Source organism: Chroicocephalus ridibundus, chromosome 9, assembly GCF_963924245.1.
Source record: "Chroicocephalus ridibundus chromosome 9, bChrRid1.1, whole genome shotgun sequence".
Classification (NCBI taxonomy): Eukaryota; Metazoa; Chordata; class Aves; order Charadriiformes; family Laridae; genus Chroicocephalus; species Chroicocephalus ridibundus.
This window is the reverse complement of record NC_086292.1, coordinates 40612687-40632649: the sequence shown is the minus strand read 5'-3', so window position 1 is coordinate 40632649 and position 19963 is coordinate 40612687. Positions and strand designations below refer to the sequence as shown.

The 19963-nt window shown below is 46.2% G+C and overlaps 2 protein-coding genes across 7 annotated transcripts in view; both read left to right on the top strand.

Annotated features, from left to right (window-relative positions):
• CEMIP (cell migration inducing hyaluronidase 1) overlaps positions 1–19963 on the top strand; it is a 118851-nt gene that overhangs the window by 4981 nt on the left and 93907 nt on the right. The gene's annotated exons all lie outside the window — the stretch shown is intronic.
• Positions 1–19963, top strand: part of LOC134521212 (inactive cell surface hyaluronidase CEMIP2-like) — a 60914-nt gene that overhangs the window by 7967 nt on the left and 32984 nt on the right. For 3 of the 4 annotated variants that reach the window (XM_063347428.1, XM_063347427.1, XM_063347429.1), the window contains 14 exons: positions 67–207; positions 362–923; positions 1199–1368; positions 1682–1870; positions 2227–2396; positions 3245–3454; positions 7262–7467; positions 9071–9140; positions 9791–9919; positions 10878–10963; positions 12325–12456; positions 12577–12612; positions 13443–13595; positions 15470–15647. In XM_063347428.1, the coding sequence (XP_063203498.1) occupies positions 67–207; positions 362–923; positions 1199–1368; positions 1682–1870; positions 2227–2396; positions 3245–3454; positions 7262–7467; positions 9071–9140; positions 9791–9919; positions 10878–10963; positions 12325–12456; positions 12577–12612; positions 13443–13595; positions 15470–15647 (2432 nt within the window). The remainder of the gene's footprint in view (positions 1–66; positions 208–361; positions 924–1198; positions 1369–1681; positions 1871–2226; positions 2397–3244; positions 3455–7261; positions 7468–9070; positions 9141–9790; positions 9920–10877; positions 10964–12324; positions 12457–12576; positions 12613–13442; positions 13596–15469; positions 15648–19963) is intronic. The other variant, XM_063347430.1, reaches the window with a different exon arrangement.

The following is a 19963-nucleotide window of genomic DNA, read 5'->3' as shown; positions in this document are numbered from 1 at the left end:
CGCCCCTCCGCGCCCTCCCGCGCCCCTCCGCGCCCCGCTGCTGCTGCCGCCATCCGTCTCTTGCAGGGCCCTGCCCGGAGGCCGCCCCGTACCTCGCCCCGTGGCGACCCGGCTCCGACACCCGCCGAGCCGCTGTGGTGGGCCGGGGGGTGGCCCTGCGCCTGGAGAGCTCCGCCGCCTTCCACTCCCTCGTCATCCGCGACGGAGGTAAGCGGGGCCGCCCCCCCTCCACCACATCCCTTCCCGGGGCCGCCGGCTGCTCCCGGAGCCCGGACGCTGCGGGGGGCGGCCCGGCTGGGTGGCACCTCCCGACCCCGGCGGTGCTCGCCCCCAGTCCCGCTCTTCTCCCCTCGCTCGCCAGGGAGGCTGGTGTTCGCCGACCGCCCCCACGGGCCGCCCATCACCCTGCGGGCCCGCTACATCCTCATCCACGACGGCGGGGAGCTGCACATCGGCTCGGAGCGCTGCCCCTACGGCTCGCGGGCCACCATCTCGCTGTACGGGCGAGCCGCCGAGGGGGCGGCAGTGGAGGGCTTCGGGCAGAAGTTCGTGGGCGTGGGTGGCGGCGGCGTGCTGGAGCTTCACGGCCGGCGGCCCCGCTCCTGGACCCTCCTGGACAAGACCCTCCACCCCGGCGGGCTCCGCCACGGCCCTTACTCCTCCGAGAAGCGGTGGGGCAGCCGCGGGCTCAACCTCCGCATCCTGGACGCCGGTACGGGGCGGGTGGTGGCGGCGGGGCGCTTCGACACCCACCTGCAGCCCGGCGAGTGCCGGCGGCTGCTAGCCTTCCTGGCCCTCCAGCCCGCCGGCAGGCTGGTGGCGGCCGCCGTGGGGGACTCTGCCGCCCGCAGCCTCACGCTGGAGACGCGGCTGCTGCTGCGGGACCGCCTGGGCAGCAGGTTCATCGCCCGCCTGGGCTACAGGTGAGGCGGGAGGCGGTGCGGGGCGGGGGCTGGGGGGGGCCGGGGGCGGTCCCGCCGCGCCACCATGGACAGCTCCGCCGCGCCGCCGCGCCCGCCCGGGGCTCGCCCCGACGGAGCGGAGAGAGCGGGGGCTCGGCCGGGCCCGGGGGGCAACCCCGGCCGGGGGAGGGAGGGAGGGAGGGAGGGAAGGGAGGGTCGTTCCCTCCTGCCCGAGCTGTTTAGGGGATGGAGGGTTGGGGATGTCATTTGCTTTGCTCCTTCCCCGTCTCCTCCAGGCAGCCCTGGGCGCTGGTGGGGATCCTCGGAGGGGATCAGGGGTCCACAGCGGAAGAGAAGCGGGATTATCACGGGAATGGAACAACGGGGTTAGCCGTAGCCCGACGAGATTTCCTTACCTACGACGGCACCCGTTTTACTGTTACCGCTTTCAGTGGATGGATAAAAGGTTTAGTCTTCCCCAACAATCGCTTGTCTTCTGTTGCTTTGCTCTGCTTTTTCTGGCTGCTGGGAATCTGAACAGTGCAATGACAATAATACCGTGGTCTTTTCTCATATGGACGGTGATCACACTAACGGCATTGCTCTCACAAAGTAACGTTTTAGCTGCCCACAAGGAGATGGCACTGACGTATTTAACAGCTAGAGCACTTCTATCACACACAGTTATTTAGGTAAAAACTAACCCGATATGCTCTTTGGCTAGTTGCATCGTTTTGTCATGCACAACTGTAAAAATAATTGACTGCTTCATTTTTCAGGAGTGCCTCATAATGGATTTAAAGTGGAAGTGTCCAAAGGAATAATTCTTCATTTGGTGGATGAGGTTACAAGTTGGTTACCTGGTGACCGGATCGTCGTTGCCAGTACAGATTATTCTATGCATCAGGCTGAAGAGTTTAATCTCCTTCCTTGCCCTGAATGTAAAAGTAATCAAGTGAAAATCGATGGTATGAAGTAATTTTTTTAAGCCACTCATTTGTGGTAAATATTTATATTTTCTTGTCTCTATTGTTCTACATTTACTTGTCTTTTTAGCTAGTTTTTGTGCCATAAACACATGGATGCTTGTCATATGAGAGCTGAAAGCCCCAGTATTATATTGGGACTTTGAAGTTTGACCGAAGGCAGTAGTTCCTTGTCAAAGCTAGGGGAAGTGCTGATCTCCTCTGGGATCAAATACTGACAACTGGGCATGTCCCCAGACTTTGTGATTGCTTAAATGAAAGGCAAGTGCTTGCTTAGAACAATACCATGATGAAGATGCTGTGCTCGCCCTGAATGAAGAGGTTTCTGATTTTCACAGGCAGCCCACTTTATCTTCATATTGGAGAAGTCATAGACGGCGTCGATATGAGGGCAGAGGTTGGTCTTCTGACAAGAAATATACTTATTCAAGGAGAAATGGAAGACTCCTGTTATGGACAAAATCAATGTCAGTTTTTCTCCTTTGACACATTTGGAGGACATATTAAAGTGAGTGATTTTTAACGCATATGCCTCTAGGTGGTTTCAAATCGTTCCTTTCCTGGTGTGTAAACAAGCAATATAATGCACGAAACTACCATTGCTTGTGGGAAAAAAAGGTATACTTGTCTGTAAAGGAGGGAAACGTTTGTTGGCCTGTTTTGCAAGACTAGACTTGCGATGAGGCTATGCCGTTTTGGTCACTGCGTGTGCAAAACCGTACCCTTCCCTGGGTTAGAGGGGATTCTTTAGTGGCATCGCTGTCAGTAGGGTCAGTGTGAAGTGACACAGTTTGTGAGATGTCGCTGAAGAAATTGTGCTTCCTGCAGAGCAACCCTGCTCCCTTCATGGCTCAGAGAAGCGCTGGGTCTCACCCTGTTGTGCTTTGCCTCCTCTTGGTTGTCCCACATGTTCTTGGTGGAGGTGCAAAGTCTTGCTGTTCCAGGGGCTCTGTGTAGAATGACTCCTCTACCAGTTGGTGGAAATCGGGGAGCTGTGCAGGTCTTGCCTGAAATCATTTGACAGAGGTAAAGTTGCCAGGAAACAGAGCCTGGTGGCAAATGTAGCTGACAGGAGGACCTTACCCATAGCAGTGTCACACACGGCTGTTGCGAAATGCCGCGCAGGGTGTTTGGCAGCTGTACGTGGCAGCCCCGTGCCCGTCGGTGTGCTCTGCAGGTGCTGCGCTGCCGTGACTCAGAGCAGGGAGCTGACGCTTCCTTCTGGGATGAGGCCCTGGCTCACTCTGCAAACGTATTGCCTAATGAGAGAAAGAAAAAGAAAAAAAAAAAGGCATTTTTCTTTTTGCATGTGTTTATATTGTAATGCCTTATTTGGTTCTATGTTTGTCTCAACAGATCCTAAGGAATTTTCGCTCTGTTCACATGTCAGGAGTGGAATTAAAAAACATGGGGCAGCAGATCCTGGGCAGTTACCCTGTGCATTTTCACCTGGCTGAGGATGTGGATGAGAGAGGAGGCTACGAACGCCCGACCTACCTCGATAACCTGTCTATCCACCACTGCTTCTCTAGGTGTGTTGCCATACATGGAACTCATGGCCTTCTGGTAGGAGACATATTTTATTAGTACCAAGTTAATTTCTTTGCTTAGGCACTGCTAAACAGTAAGAGCCGTTTGTGATGCAAAGAGAAAGCAGAATGTTGAAAGAAGGCATCTTTTCCCCAAGAAATGTCCCGACTTGTCAACTTCATTTGACTGGTGTTCAGGTTAGGACCATTGCTCTGGTAGTGCAGCTCTTTGAAAGGAGTTTCAGCTTCTTAGTATTAGCTTCTCAGCCTAATTAATATTAGTAGTGGTGTGATCACATACAGTGGTAGCTTTGCCATGGTTATTCTGGACAGTTTGTGATAATAGGAACTTTCTTTTAAAAGGAAAGCAATGGACCTTTACTGGACCTGACTGAAACAATGGACCTTTAATTTGCAGAGGAGATAAAAAAGACAGGGGTTGTTCAAGTCAGGGCAATGTGAAATATATCCCAAAATATTCACATGACAAAGGGAGTGAAATATGAGAGGGACAGACCCAAATGTCTGCTTCGGTGCCAGAAAAGCCCTCAGGAACTTGGCTTTGACCTAGATCCTCACAAGGGCGTTGTGGAGAGGAACGTAAAAAAAAACCAAAAAAAACCACAAACCACAAAAAAGCCATACGTGTCCCAGCTGGAAAAAGACAGATTCCTGCTCCAGTCCTGACACGTCCAATTGCTGTGTGCTCTGCAGGACCCTGAACGGTGTTTTGGTGTCCGTGGGCATTTCCTCATCCACCCGATGTGCGCTCAGGCAGAGACACTCCCTGAACTACCCGTCACCTCCCGCCTTTGCCCTGACAACTTTTTCTCAACCCTGGGCATAAAGCTGTGTAAGACACAACCTAGCTGCGCTCCGCTGGGCCTCTTGTGTGAAGGGCTTCCCCCAAAAGGATGCGTTCACAAAAACGTGATGTTGGGCTTGCACAACTGGGAGTACTTTTCATGTACCCTAAGCTGGATTTGTATTGTCCAGATGACTTAAAATTTCTCACTGCCTTCTCATATACATGATTTGCTCTGGCTGTAGAGCCTGCTTTTGTGTACAGAGCCATTAGGTGGTAGGAGACTTGCCTGGTATGTGCAGATATGGTTTAACTTGCTTTTTCTTCTTGTTGGTATTAAACCTTTGGAATTGAAGGAACCTGCCCGGGGTGAAAAATTAAGCCTTATGTTAATATTGGTCCTGAGAAGAATGGTGTATGCTCTTGCTCTTTCTCAGAAGTGAGGTTGTCAAGGGTTTATCTGGATGCGTGGGATGCACTAGTTGTGAAATCAAGAATCCAAGGGTGGGATCCACCTCCCCCCCGGCATCTGGCTGCTGAGGGCTTTGAGTCCATGAATCGGTGAACAGATTTTATAGCAAAGGTTAAATATGCGATTCTGCAGAAGCATTGTGTGGTTTCAATACAGTCATTAAGATAAAGAATGATTAAAATGTAATAAAAAGCCCTGCATGAAGAATAAATAAAAATAATTTACAGTTCCAGAGAAGAGCGTGTGTGTCAGCGCAAGGCAGTTAAATAACGTGGATGGCTCCCTCTTTTAGCATCGGGTTATGAAACTTCATCCCTTGAGGCAGAATAAATCAGATGGGTGGTTTTTCCCTCTCCTGTTTCGAGGGTTTAGAGGATGTAATTGTAGAAGTACGTTGCAGGAGCGCGGCGGTTTGTGCCTTGCTGTGTCCGGGCCATGCGGCGCTGTCTGCAAGGCCCTTCTTCCATCTGCTCTTCCCGTGTGCCAGCCTTGTGCCGCTTTGCGAGCCGGTGGCACGCACAGCTTGGGCGACCCGCCGTGGCTGGGAAGCAGGCTGTGACGTGCCGCTGCTGCCCTGGCACACACAGACCACTGTAGCTTCGTGTCTAACGTTGCAGCGCATAAAGGTCACTTATATTGTGTTGCTGAGCTATATATAATTCGGTGTTTGGAGGCACCTTCATCACCGGGTGTCGGGCCCAGCGGCGGGGCTGTCGCCTGCGCGGTGGGCAGTGTTTCATGCTGACACGTACAGTAACACGCCGCTGTCGCCGTGCCGCAGGTGGGCTCTCCTTCCCAAGCTTTTAGTTTCTATCTGTGACATGCCAGAACTGCTCAGTGATTGGGGCTGTGATCTAATGGCACGGACCCTTATCCGTCGGTGCAAATTTAAGCGACCCATATATTATGTTATTTTTGGCTAGGAGAGGGCAATCAATATAGTTTCGTGTACTTAAGTTTTCTGGGCTGCCACGTGTTTCTGAAGCTGTGACAAATCACATGAATTAAAGCTAAAATCTGGTTTTGGATAGAAGGCTGGTTTTTAACACAGCTGTCTGAAGCACAGATTAGCCGAACTTCAGCTAAATTCAGAAGACCGAAACTCTACAATTGAAATGCCGTTTAAAACAGCAGGCGGTTTGCTGTTGCAGTTTCTTTCCAAAAATAGTCTCCCGTGGCCTCCTTAGCGCAGCTTCTGCCCGTCATTTGGAAGGATAGAAGTAGCCAGGCTTACTGTTCTTAGCAGGCTGGCAAGGACACTTGCATTTTTATCTAAATCCATTTCCTATCTGTATTTCCAAGACTCAGCTGGTAGGGACGTGTTCCGTGTCGCTGCACGTGGGTTCTCTGTTACCCTCCTTATAGCTCACCCGAGCTACTGCACCTGCCTGCAGGGTCTGGGTGGCTTTCCAAAGCTGTATCGGGTAGGAGTTGGGTACCTGCTTGTGTTGTGCCTTATTTTTAACTCTTTCTTGAACGCCTCATTAGGGCAGAAACAAGAGCAGCAGGTGAGAAGTTTGAGGGGTGACTGCCAGGGAAACAATGAAATCCAGTAGGGATCTACCTATGGGGACGATACTGCTCGTGACTCCAGATGTTATGCACGGTTCCAGCCCATTAAGGGGAAAGCACAGGATATGAATCTGAAATGGATTTGGTTCAAGTGTCCCTCTGTATACGGAAATAACCAAGTAGGTTAATATCAGTTAATCTTGCAGTCTTACACGGACATACCCCTGACGTCAACAGGAATTTCATATGCCTGAAGAGTGAATAAATACGCTGACAGGGATCACTGGACTACAAAGTTAGGTTTCCATAAGATTTAGTAACAAATAGCTGGTATTTTAACTAACCTGATTTAGTATTTACATTTAAAAGAAGGATTTCTGAATTTGTCTTCGTAAGACTGTACATCAAAGGAGGCTTGTGCTAAGTCCTCTTGGTCAAATTAGGGTTTAACGCAATATCCCCGTGCATGTCAGTTAATCTTAAATAGGCTGAAAGAGTGAAATACCATCTCTGCCCAAGCTGATCATTACAGGAGTGATGTGGCCCTGCACCTTCTGAGTGGAGGAGCAAGAACAGAAACCTCGTTAACATAAATTACTTCACATGGTGCATTTTAAAGAATTTCTGATTTTATTTGGGAAGTGTTGCGGTCATGAAAATTTCTGGATTAACCAGGCTAACTCTTTATCATGCGAGACGCGCTTATCTTTACGCAGATATTTACTCCTCGACACTGAATCGAATGTTCTCTCCTAGAGCTGAGGGCAGTCTTAAATCCAGTATTTTGCAATTTTCCTTTAATTATGCATGCGACCTTCCTCGGAGTAATTTTAACATCGGTTTTGCTGTCTAAGAAGATCAGCCCCCAGTTATGCAAACCGCACGTAGTTTGAGTTACTCCAGGACGGGCGCCTACGGAGGCACTGCTCGCCGAGCAGAGGGGTGGCAAAACCACTCCATCAGCATTTTGGCAACTTATTGATAAGCAAAGCATGTCACTTATAGTCCCTACTGCTGTCAGCGTTGCCATCTATGGCCTCTATACTTTTTTCCAGGTAAAAGACACCATTGGCTATGACACTCTGGGGCACTGCTTCTTCCTCGAAGACGGGACGGAGCAACGCAATACGTTTTATCACAACTTGGGCCTCCTCACGAGGTCAGGAACGATCTTGCCTTCGGATCGCAATGAGGCCATGTGCCTTGCCATCCGCAGCCACGTCTATGGGAACTACGTTCCTGTGCCGAGCACCGACTGCATGTAAGTGCTCTGGGAGCTGGAGTCAGGCTTCGAACTTACGTTGCTCTTTATAGCCGGGTCCCAAAGAATGCTGTGGTGAAACTTTTGAAAGGTGCCATTTGATATTAAATGAAAAATTGTGGCTTTTTCTACCATTTCTCATTTTAAGATAATTTAGCTACTTGACCATGTTTTGCATGTGAAGATATGTGTTAACACCTGCATGAATCCTAAGTAAGGAATATTTGCTGCTGGTTATTCCTGCTACTGTTTCCTGAGAATTGCAAATATGTTGGAGCACTTTGCTCGTTTCTGAACCCCTTTCAATTTTTATTTCTTTTTACGTTGAAAGCTCCATGAGATCTGTCCGATAAATGCAAGCTGCTTCAGCCCTGGTGTAGGCTGGCAAAAATATCACTACAAAGTGAGTTTTTGCCGTATTTCCCCAAGGCTGAATTGGGGCCGGAGCATCTAGAGTAAATTGGTCAATAGTATGTGAGTGGATGAATATCTAGAACACATCAGGAGATTTAGCGAGAATGTAGAGATTAGCGTAAACTACGGTGAGCATCATTTAACAATAAACAATATCCTGCTACAGCTGACCCAAGTTAGCCTCTATTTTGGAGACTGATTAGCTGTGACATGGGCACCTGGGGGGACGCAGGCACTTGACTGGCTACGATTTGCGAGCAAGAGCATAGTTTAGGCAAGGAAATTTCTATTTTCATGTTTTCTGGAAAAGGATCCAGTGGCTAAACCCTATATATTTAAATTTGTGTAAATAAACCTACAGATTAATTACAGTTATCGTTGTTGAAATGCTAAGGTTGCCTATATGGTTAATACAGATTTATTTTGTGCCGATTTAGCGGTTCTGTTAATCCAAAGGAGTGTGGGTGCTTGACAATGTAATTGTTAAGGTGGCTAAAAAATTATTGAGATTTTCTGCTTAGAATGATCAAATTAATTGGTAGGGTAATGAGAAAAGATTTACAGTGTTTTTACGTGTGGTCTTTATTACTGCAAAAGATGTTATCAAATGAAGTAAGACAACAGATGATATTTTCATAGCTATATCTGGCTTCTGTTTGTGCCACTACTGATCTTCCCTCTAAAGCAGAAACTCCTTATTTGAACAGACGTCAAAATAATACCTCCTTAATCTCCTGCTTAATGAGCCATTTGTGGCTTGCAAGGCCAGTTGTTTTGTTTTCCACATTGAAGCTTCAAAAATCCATAGAGATTCCCATACCTCCTGCCACTGCCCCTGAAGTTCCAAAAAACAAACCAGAAGTTCACTTTTCAGGTATTTTTCCAAAGCTGCCTAACTTTTTTTTTAAAAAAAAGTGACATCAGGTTTCCTTAAGCTGCCTTTAACAGAGCATGGATTTTGTGTTAACGGTCTCATATAATTTACAATAGGTTCAGCATGTGGGTCCATAAATGAGCACGTCTGACATCACTAGATGGTTTCTTTTCCTTAAAGAGTATCATTAAAAGGTTGTGTGGAGTTTTAAAGTCAATAGGAGAGTTGTGGCTCAAGTCCAGCGCAGTGCTATGAAAACGTATCCCTTCCTGTTTGGTAACTGCTTAGGATCACTTTGATTTTGATTTTTTTCAGGGCTGTCAGCACATTCTGGATTGCAAATCCGAACAACAACTTAATAGAGAATGCAGCAGCTGGTGCTCAGGTAAAACCATTTCACAGCAAGAGCTGTGCTTTGCATCCAGTTCCCATATGTTTGACTATTATTGATGTCACCAGTGTGAGGGCAATGAATTTTTAGTAAGCCATCGTAACATTTAGATATGTATTTTGGCAACCTTTGTCTCTGTTAAGAACAAGTTCTTGCCTACAGTCACTGGTATCGTCGAGACTGATTTCTCTCGCAACTGTGGCTGGAGATGGTGTGTGGTGCCTCTTAGCCAACGTTGATTTTTATTCGTAGTTAATAGTTAAATGCACAATAAAGTTTTATATTTGTATATATAAATACATACTCTCTCCTTGTTATTATCTCTGATGTTTACCCAAGTCATGTTTGTGTCTAATGTGCCTGTATAGAGAAGGCCGTGTTTTCTAATAAACCACCTGAATTTCACCCACAATATATGCATTTCTAAAAGCAGTGTGTGCGTGCCTTGGGGCCCATTGTGCATGCCAAAGGATAAGTCAGGAGGTGTAAGAGTTTGGGCTGGTATGTGTCCCCTGGGACCTGCATGTGTTTGGCAGGCTCAGGTTAGGAATCTGGCCAGCACAGTGGGAAACCCTAAGTCCCCGAGATAAATTGTGTCATTAATTGTAAGTATCCTGTTTCTTGGACCTCCCTTTCTCCTTTAGGATGTCGGGATATGGTACATCTTCCACCGGGTTCCCACTGGACAGTCCGAGGGGCAATATCCAGAGGGACAGGCTGAACATACGCCCTTGGGAGTATTTTACAACAACAGAGTCCACTCCAATTTCAAGGCACGTTGGATGATTTTTATATGTTACTACCAATATAATAGCATGGCGTGGGGCTGGCTGTGTGTGGTGCTCTGAAATCGTGGGTATCTCACACTTTGATAACGGTCTTTTGACACTGTATCAAGAGAAAATCAAAATTTGGGGATGATTCTCTTTCTAATGGTTAAAGAGGGAGCTGAGCAGAATGGGGGCTCCCATTTCAGCACGTGTTAGAGGGGATGTGCCCAGGCCATAGATACACCTACTACTAAGTGAGATTTAAGGAATGACAAGCAGGACACTGAGCACTGCTGTTGGCCGCAGTGGCGCAAGGATATGGGGGGATGAGTTGTTTGTGCCAGGGCCTGCTCATCACCTTTGAAAAGTGAAGGTAATTCCAAGAAAAACGCTTTCCTCCAAATATACTGTTGACATGAAAACATAACCTGTAAGCTATAAAAAGTATTTTTAACTTATTTCTCAGGATTCTAGATTGAAATCAGTGCTTGTTCTCTGTGCCTTGCATATTTTACATCTCGGTCCATGACAACTGCTGCTCTAGCCCAAAGTCTTTAACTTGGCTACAGCAGCTCATGTTCTCTTTTGACTGTCGGGGGACTCGTCACTCTTTATTTAAAGCCTTACTCCTTAACAGCGCTCTTTTTCCAAAAAGTTATCAAGGGCTTGGCAGAGTCCCTTATTGCTTTCCGCGAGGGAGAGAGGGAGAGCGGGAGTTCGGTGCCTTGCTCTGGGTCAGGAGGCAGCCCAAGGTGCTGATGCATAACACATGGCAGGGCAGGCTCTGTCCTGGCTTCAGCCTCTGCTAATGTCACGCTGAGCCGAGGGACGCCGAAAGAGAAGAGAAAGCCCAGGCTGCGGGTGCTCGCTGTGCCTGCAGGCACTGGCTGCCCGCGTCCATTGATAAAAGTCTGGGATCTCTGGTCTCTCTTAAAATAATTGGAGTCGGGTGCATTTTCAGGCTGGTTTGTTTATTGGAAAAGGAGTAAAGACAATGAGAGCCAGCGCTGAAGATCCCAGAGAGTATCTCACTGTCGATAATGCCAGGTAAGCGCACGCTGTATGGCTAAGAATCTTGGATAGTTGCGTTGCTTCTTGGCTTCTGCATTGTATTTAGCAGATCATTAATGTCTCATTATGGCTGGAGCATCTGAAAAAAAAAAAACACCCACAAGCTATCTCTGATGTGCAGAGGGAAATACTGCATAGCTGTGCACTGAATTGTTTGTGTTCTTGCTGATCAAACGCGATACACGTGCACTTGGGGTTATGAGGACTAAGCAGTGAAGCATGTGAAAGGGGATCCAGATCCATTAGTGGGTTTGTAAACTCCAGCATTTCTTATTAATTACTTAGAGGATTGTACATCTGAAAAATGATGTAAGAGCCTGCTGAGACTGCTCTTGGATTAATGAGGAAAATAAAGTAGCCTCAAAGCTTTCTGTCAGCTGCTTTAAAATATCTGAGCTTCCTTTCGCGAAGTGGAAGCAGATAAATCAAGGCCATTTTCCCACTCACTGCAGCCTGATGGGTTTATGTGAGGAGGATGTGGCAGAAATCAGCTCCTGGTGAAACCTTGAGTTTTTTCGTCCTCCATCATATCCTATCAATGCCACATATAATGCTCCCATATGGCTGGAAGGAAAGGGGGACTTTGCGTCCCTTTGTGAGACTTCCCTGCCAAGGTCACCCCCTTGGCATTGAAGGGGCACCTCCCTTAGTACATCGGCTAGAGAAGTAGGAGGTGAGGGTAGACTCAGAAAAAACAATTGTTTTCCAAACATGGCACAAATATCCCATTAACAGCCAGTGTGGCAAGAAATAGCCACACCACTAGTAACTGAATAGTAATTGAGAAGCACCCGGTTCCCAGGGCAAATCCTTTTTTCATATGACAGCTTCTCTTTCAGCAGAGACAGAGGCATATGGAGGTCTGGTCTGTACATGCGGGGAAAGCAGCTCCAATTACTCCCTTATCTTTGCGGAATGAGATTCTTGAAAGCACCTAATTGATTTTCTAGCATCAATCCAGGGATTCTCAATGGGCCTTGTAAGGACAATTACAAAAGGACCCAAGGGACTGGGGAAAAATGTTTTCTGTGCCTCTAAATCACACTGAATCAAATTAAGGAGTAGCAGTAGGCCCACTGAAGTCTAGTGAGAAATATCCTGTTGATTTCACTGGGGCCAGAATTTCACTGTTATGAATGGTTATTGTTTTCTGCTTTGTACCAAAGCACAGAGATGAAATCAAGCTAATAGCCACACTCTCATCCAGGGCATATCACCTCTTTAGGCCCATCATGATGATATTTAGAAGCCAAACGAGGTCTGTGAGGCCCAACCTCCCCTGTCTGAGGTCGGTTCCTATGTCTCTTGTGCCCCATTAACTAAGCTCCTTGCTTCAGGTTTCGCCCACATCAAGATGCTGATCCTGAAAAGCCGCGAGTTCCTGCCGTGATTGATGGTCTTATTGCTTTTAAAAATAATGACCATGGGGCCTGGGCCAGGGGCGGCGACATTATTTTCCGCAACTCGGGGTAGGTTACTGTAATTACGTGTTATATCACTCCCCTCGCTGCAGACATAAATAGGTCTGTAGGCCAAATTCACTGCAGACATTCCTCCTCATTTACACCGTTGTGTTTCTTCTGTCCCAGGTTTTCAGACAATGGAATTGGACTCACTCTGGCAAGGTAATTTCTTAAAATCGACCTCGTTCCAGTTTTTTCCCCCAATGTGAGAGGCTCAAGAATGGAAGCCGAGACACTCCCTGGTAATTCCTGTAAGACATGAGAAAACCTCACGTTTCCCTCCCAGACCACATCAAGTCTTGCCTGCACAGCCGTTAATACAAGGGGCAATTTAGCCTTTCATTCTCTTTGCCTCAGCGTGTCTGGGGAATACATCATAATTGCTGAATATTTCCTTTTGGACGGTAGGTGCTGAACCAGTAGACTAAACATCTGGTTCTGCATTCGGGGAGACTTTTCTTCTGCTCTAGCCCAGTGGACCAGCATTGCCCATAGCTCACGTGCTGCTGGCGCAGGGCGGCTGGGATGGTCCCACGTGGTGGCACAGCAGGTCTCCTGCCTCTTCTGCTGGTGTCTGCCATGCTCCTGCTGCTCTCGTCTCGACCCCTCTTGCAAAAGACCTGCAAAAATAAGCCATAGCCGAAGCCCACTGCAGGCAATGAGAATCAGTGATATTTGGTTCTTGCTTCAGGGATGTAGCCAAAAATTTATAAAGGAACTCAGTATAGAGCGTTTATTTTTATATACATACGTATATATATATGGTTGAGCTTACCCTGAGTTACCTGTATTAGTGACACCCAAGCACTAAGCGACCCCAGCACTAACTTGCTGGTTTCCAAAGAGATTTTAAGAGCAGGCTGTTATACCACCGCGTGCACTTTTTTTCCAAATTAAGAAAGAAATTCTAATGTGTCTGTGGTGTAATTAAAAAGTGTTAATTAATCGGTTGCGCTGTGCTGCACAGTTACCTGGTGTTTCTTTGCTTGTAGCGATGGAACTTTCCCGACAGACGAAGGCTCCAGCCTGGAGGTTACACGCTCCGTTTTTGTTGGAGAAAGCAGCAACTTTGGCTCCCAGGGAGGCCAAAACAGCTACTGGGGAAAAGGGGCAAATGGAGAATACAGAACACTGCCCAGAAACAAGTGAGTTATTCTTCTGCCATTTCTTCTTGGTGTTAGCATCAGTTAGAAGAAAAGCCTCAGGAATGAACGTGACTACCAACAAGTAATTTATACCAGGTGTTTAAATTATTGTACAGGCCAGAAACAATAAGCATCCGAATAAACTCACTCTTCAAGCCAACAGCTTGAGAGCATTCTTGACTGGATGTGTTTGATTTAATTTTCTGCTTAATTTATTAGTTGCTGGAGAACGGATTAGAGAATCTGAAAGATACCAAGTGGCTTTTGTTGTAGCGCTTTGGTGGCGCAGCTCCCATCCACCATGCCACCGTCCCTCCTGCCGGCATAGCTGGGCAAACATGGCCAGTTTGACAAAGGAGAAACCATTTTTCATTATTGCATCTTATTTCTCTTTCAATAGCTGTATGTTATTGTCTATTTTGATTGCAAATATTTGTTTGCTCCTGCCGAGCAACCACAGTGCCTACCCACATCCCCATAGCAAGGTGTGGCTTCCCCAAGCCTAAATTCTACCCTAATGTATGTTTTTGGTGATGCTAACCATCATTAACCCTTCTACGAGGAATATAAAATTAAGGAATAAGCAGTACTCAGCAGACATGCCCTGCACACAGCCCCGACTATACATGTCTCACCCATAAGTGACACAGGAATGGGATCTGTGTAGGGCAGTAAGATTAATCAGAGCTATCCTCAGTTATTATCAGTGTTGTTATTTTAATTGCAATTGCAGAAAAAGCTCCTTTGCAGTTAAAACAAGGTCTAATCATCTGCGATATTCTTAAGCAATGTGCTCTTGGAAAGAAATATGCCAAAATGTCTCATATCCGTCCTTTCATTACACCTTAGTGCAAAATGGGATGTGGGGGTTGTACCAGATCAAACTACTGCGATAACAGCTCTGGAAATTGAAGAAGAATTATTTGGTCAAGAAACACTGTTTGTGCCTGGTGTTTCCAATAGGCAAAGTGTTTCTGGATCTCTGGAGCCAACCAGCAATAAAAAACATCAGGGCTCGGGGGGAATCTGCATCTCAGTGACCCCCAGGCTGGAGAGAACCCGTGTGCCCATGTGATGTCCACTTTGTGGCTTCCATGCCTGAGCAACCCTTTCTGGATTCAGTAAGCATTGACCTACCCTTCCATGCTACTACTAGCCAGCTTCATTACCATCTACGAAGCCGCTGCAGGCCACCTTCTAATTAAACGCTACGAGGGACAAGCAAAACTTGGCACCTTCTCAAAACAAACCATGGAAGGCGCAGGTCCTTACCTGTGACTCCAGTGGCATCTCCTTCAACTCTGACATGTCTTGACAACATGTCCATGGACTGATGCTGCAGGAATTGCTTTCCTGTATGAAATGCTGTGGACTAGATCTTAGGGATCTCCCGTGACATGGCTTGTAGGGAGAGAAGAAACTGTGCTGCACCATTTGGTACCTGCTTCCAAGGAGACACTTGCCTCCAGGGAGTCTGACTGATGTTTTTTCAATCATGCTGATGTTTTTGTGAGAAACCCTTCCACCCTGGAAAAGGGAACCGGATGGCTGTGCTGCCACACAACCCTTTGGGTCTTCCTTGTGGTGATGAACCCCTGGGTGGCTGGGGACAAGGGTTTTGAACTGCGTTAGCCCAGCTTACAAGCCTTAGGCAAGCTTATGAGTCCTTTCTTTTGGCTCTTGAACCTTATCCTGTAGAGGATGTTCAGCGGAGTTTCATCTTTCATTAACTGTGTGATGAGAGTCCAGATCCCAGTTTTGGGAAAGGAAAGGTGGTTTAACTACTTGTTAATATCTTTCTGCGACTTTAGGAGAAGACTCAGAGTTTGCCCAAACTTTTAATGCAGGACTGTATTTGTTTTTAAATCTCACAGGACATTCCCTATACGTGGATTCCAGATTTATGATGGGCCTGTCAGGATGGCAAAATGCACTTTCAAGAAGTTCACCCCGACTGTTGACAGATACTCAAGTGCCATTGGGTTCTTCATGAAAAACTCCTGGCAGATAAGCCCCCAGAATAACGTGTCACAGATCCTGATGGAGAAAAGTGTGAGTAAGAAAAGCAGGAATGCATGCTGTTAGGTGTGCAAGTTTTTGAAGTTTTTAGAAGTGGTGAGAGATTTATCCTAGGGCAGAAATTTCCAGGTAGTGATGCATGTTACATTGGTGCATACCATTGATTTGTTTGGCAACTTTTTTTTTTTTTTTTTTTTTTTTTTTTAACGAAGGCTATTTATAAGCCAGTGAAGTGTGAAGGTATCTTATGCCTGGGCAGACATACGTTAAAAACAATCTGTGTTAGATGAAGATTTCTTGTAACCAGAAAATCCAGAACGTGAGTCTCAGCTGGTGCAGCATTACCAGCTTCCACATGCGGAGGACCTGGTGACGACCTGGCCTCAGAGGTTGAGGAGACCACAAATGAGATGTCAGGAGGCAGTAAGCTGCAAAACAATTCTTACACAGAAATAAGCAAATGCATGGCCCAGTTTCTGGCGTCAGCATTGAAATTCCTGTTGAGCACAACAGGGACTTCCCTTGAGCAGTGACAGCAGAATGGGGCTCTCTATCTCTGCCTTGACAGGAGCTGTAGGATGCTGAGCAATTCCTGTCCCTGTCCTGGATTCCTGCAGGGATCGTGACCCCGTGTGCTTGGCTTGGGAAATGATAGATTCCACCTGGCACGCTCCCAGGGATCACAACTACTCCTTAGCTTTTTTCAAACAAGGTTCATGCTTGTTAGGATGTTCATGAACTGTAGTGACTTCGGCTTGAGGTTTGGATTTTTTCTTGAGAAAAATTTCCATTGCTCTGGGCTTGACCAATATCACTCTCTCTGGCAAGCAGTTAGTTTGTCTGTCCCCTGTCTGGTACACTTTAGACCAACAACAGGAGGGTATTTCACGAAAGGATGACGTTGATTGCAGACACTTGACTGCTCCTCTAAGGAAAACACAGTGCATTTCAGTAAAGATATCTTCGTTACCTTAGATGCTTTAGGGAGCTTTGGAACACAAATAAAGGCTAATTTGCCATACCTGCTTTATGTCCTCCCTTGGGGAAACGGTTATAAGATGATCATGGGGAATATGAATGAGAAAATCAACCTGGAACCAGGGAGGGGATCTTAAAGAAAAATGTACGATGGAAAAAGTTTGATCGGTGGACTGGAAGAGAGTGGAAATTTTCCTCCAGTAACCGGTGTAGGACTCTGTCCAACAGAATGGTTTCAGACAGATGCTATCTGTGCACGTTAGCAGAGGGGATGATTACCTCCTGAATGGCTGAAAATGCAGCTCTTTAGTACAGTTGCACCATTTGAGGCCAATGAGCCTGTTAAATATCCCAGCATTTTTCATCTGAGAGGCAGTTTAGTACTGCAATGCCTTTAAGATCTGAAGTTTTCAAGGTAAAAATGGTCAGAAGGCTTACTAAATACTTCTGCAAAGCAAATTAAAATAATACACTGTCAGCTTATTCCGAAAAAACTAATGACATTATCCCAATAACTAGTTCTTGCATGTACATTTCCAAGAAATACCCATTTCTGAAGTTGGTGTTTTGCCAACTTAAAAACCATTTATGTTCGTAACCACCTGCATCCCAGCACTTTTCACTTTGGTTCTATTTCGTCTGGATTGAACCCAGATGTGCTAAATCCGATTTCAGACTTGAAGGACCACGATTAGTTTATTGTTTTGTTGCTAATTGCTATACGGGACAATATGTCTTTGACTAGTTAAGATAGAGCCTGTAGACCGCTTTAATTAATTTTCCATCTCCAGGCTTCATTTTATTACTGTTTAAAGGGTAGCTAAGTACTAATTCCCTGAAGGACAATCATTTTATAGTTGTGTTTTAAGAAGAAATTAAACGTTACTGCAAGTTGTATAGTGATGACAAAACTATTAGTCATGCTGAAGGAATAGTTGTATAATTAATCAGACTAATCAGCAGATTGGTTAGACAACAAAATAATAAAGCCAGTCAGGTCTTGTTTAATTCCAGCATAAAAGTAACAGTCAAGTAGAACAGAAGAGCTAAACATGATGCTGCACAAAACATATTCTAGTTGCCTTTCTGTTATCAAACCTAAATCTCACATATTAATATATCTGTGCATTTATCAATAGCAACATTATTGATATTGATATAGCTATTTTGTTTGTCTGTTTTTAAAAAGGGTGCTTTTTAAAAGTTATTTCGAAGCAGTGGAAGTGGTAGTTGGTCTTAACCCAGCAGAGGGCATGACGGATGGTTGTGGTCTCCTGTAGACCTGGTTACTGTCAGTCAGTGGGACTTGGAGAGCCCGAAGGAGAGGGCCCCAGCCCAGAACAGAGCCATGCCCGAAAAGGACACTTGTGCAGCATTTCTTAAGAAGACCTCACATGTCTCTTTTAAGTCATAAAATAGCAACCCATTCATCCCTCTCCCTTTTTGATGCACAGCTCCTGTAGAGTGAGGTGAGGAGCAAGAGGTTGTACGTGACCTTTTGGGCTCCCATGATCCAAGGCCACCTCCAGCAGGTGCAGAAGACTCACAAACTTTCCCAGTTCACATCCATTGCTACTAGACCCTCTGGTTATTTTTTTTGCTGCAGCCAGGAGCTTAGGGTGGATTCAAGCCTATTCTACTCCTAGCTGTGCCAACACTATGGCATCTCTGAAAACCCTTGTGCCAATGAAATCCCAGCGGTCCGTGTCGGGTGGGTTTGTGGTCCTCAGAAGAGCTCAGAGGAGCCAGAACTGGCTCCTGGCTGCGGTCTAGAGACTCCCATGGGATTGCAGTCTTGCCTAGCTAAGAGATGGGCGCTTCCTAATGTTGTCTTTACTATGTTTAGCCTGTGTTGTCTTAGCGTGGGGTTTCTGCGTCAAAGCAGAAATTTGCAAACACTTCACGATGGGAAAAAGAAAAGCAGACACTGAGCTAAAGTGCAAGTCTGTTGTCCCCTGAAAAAGAGGGCAACAAAAAAAACCCAAACCCAAAGAGAGTCCTGACCAACGGCAACTTGCAGGATGAGGGCTTGCATCACTCCATCGGAGTAAAAGCCGTGCTAACGAGGGCAGAGTCCTGGGGTGGTAAAACAGAGGAAGATTTACACTGGTTGAAAGTGGTTTCCTTAAAATGATAACAGTGATATGACGCTTTTTTGGCAGTTTGTGCCAATACTTGAATTTTAGAAAAGGTTGCAAGTTAATATGATGTTTTCTAGTGTATTATCAATTTTTAATATAGAAAGTGTTTTCCACTGCAGTCTTCAGGACTTGTCTGCAGCTGGGTTCGGTGTGCTGCCTTTGGACAGGTTGAGTTAGCACGTTCCTAAGAGATTACGTACTCACATAACCATCATCTGTCAAGTCCCCCTGTCAGGCTTCAGACAGGTAATTCAAGTAACCTTTCTACCATATCACTCCCAGGTAGTCCACACCTAATGAAAATTACGTGTCTGAATAGTAGTGTGGTAGCTAGACATGACCTGTCTCTGCACCCTCTTCTAGCTCACTCCTGGCTCCGCATGGACGTACCTGACCAGCTGAGTCTTTTCTCTGTTCATGTGTATTCAATTAGAAGAAAATATATGTTGCCATAGCTGTAGCTGCGAACCCGGGGCACCCCTATCCCTCAGCATACAAAAGTAAGGTAACCTTGAGACTTATAAAAGAAGCGACACTGCTCATTAACATTTCCATTTCATTGCTGACTTTCAGACTTTTTTCAGAGGAGGATGTTAGAGACCAGATTAGCGTTAGCACCAAACCTGTCTGCTGCTGGGTGGAAAGACTGAGAGTGTCTAATGTAAGCTGTGCTGGCTGTGCCTTGGTTTGTTTTGAAGTACAGCTGACTTTGTTCTGCCTCCCCGGCGAAGTGCCCGTTCCCATATGCAACCCCAGAAGTGCTCTGTCACAAAGTATTTACAATGGAGCTTTGAGCTGCAGCACAGTGTTTACATTTTTTTAATATCTCCTCTTTTATAAATTGAAAAGAAAGAAAGAAAGAAAAAAACCCCAGCTTTTGGGATCCTTCTACTTTGCCAAGTAGCCCTTTGGGATCCTCCTACTTTGCCAAGTAGCCCTTTGGGCAAAAATTTCCTGCGGTGCAGCAAGAAAAGGTTTTAAAATGCTCAAAAATACACATTAAATTTCCATGTGTTTGAGCCTCCTTTAAATGAGACTGCTGCGGGTATTTGTTTATGGGACTCAGAAAAGAAGGTGGCAGAAAAATGGTTCTAGGTTGTAATTTAATTTTGAAGGAATAAAGACTTTTATTCTGCAAGTAGTTCTTGCTGCAGTGGTCATCCTTTTTAAGGCGATGGGACTTTCCATCTAACTCAGAATCACAATGACCCTCCTATTCTCCTAAACTGT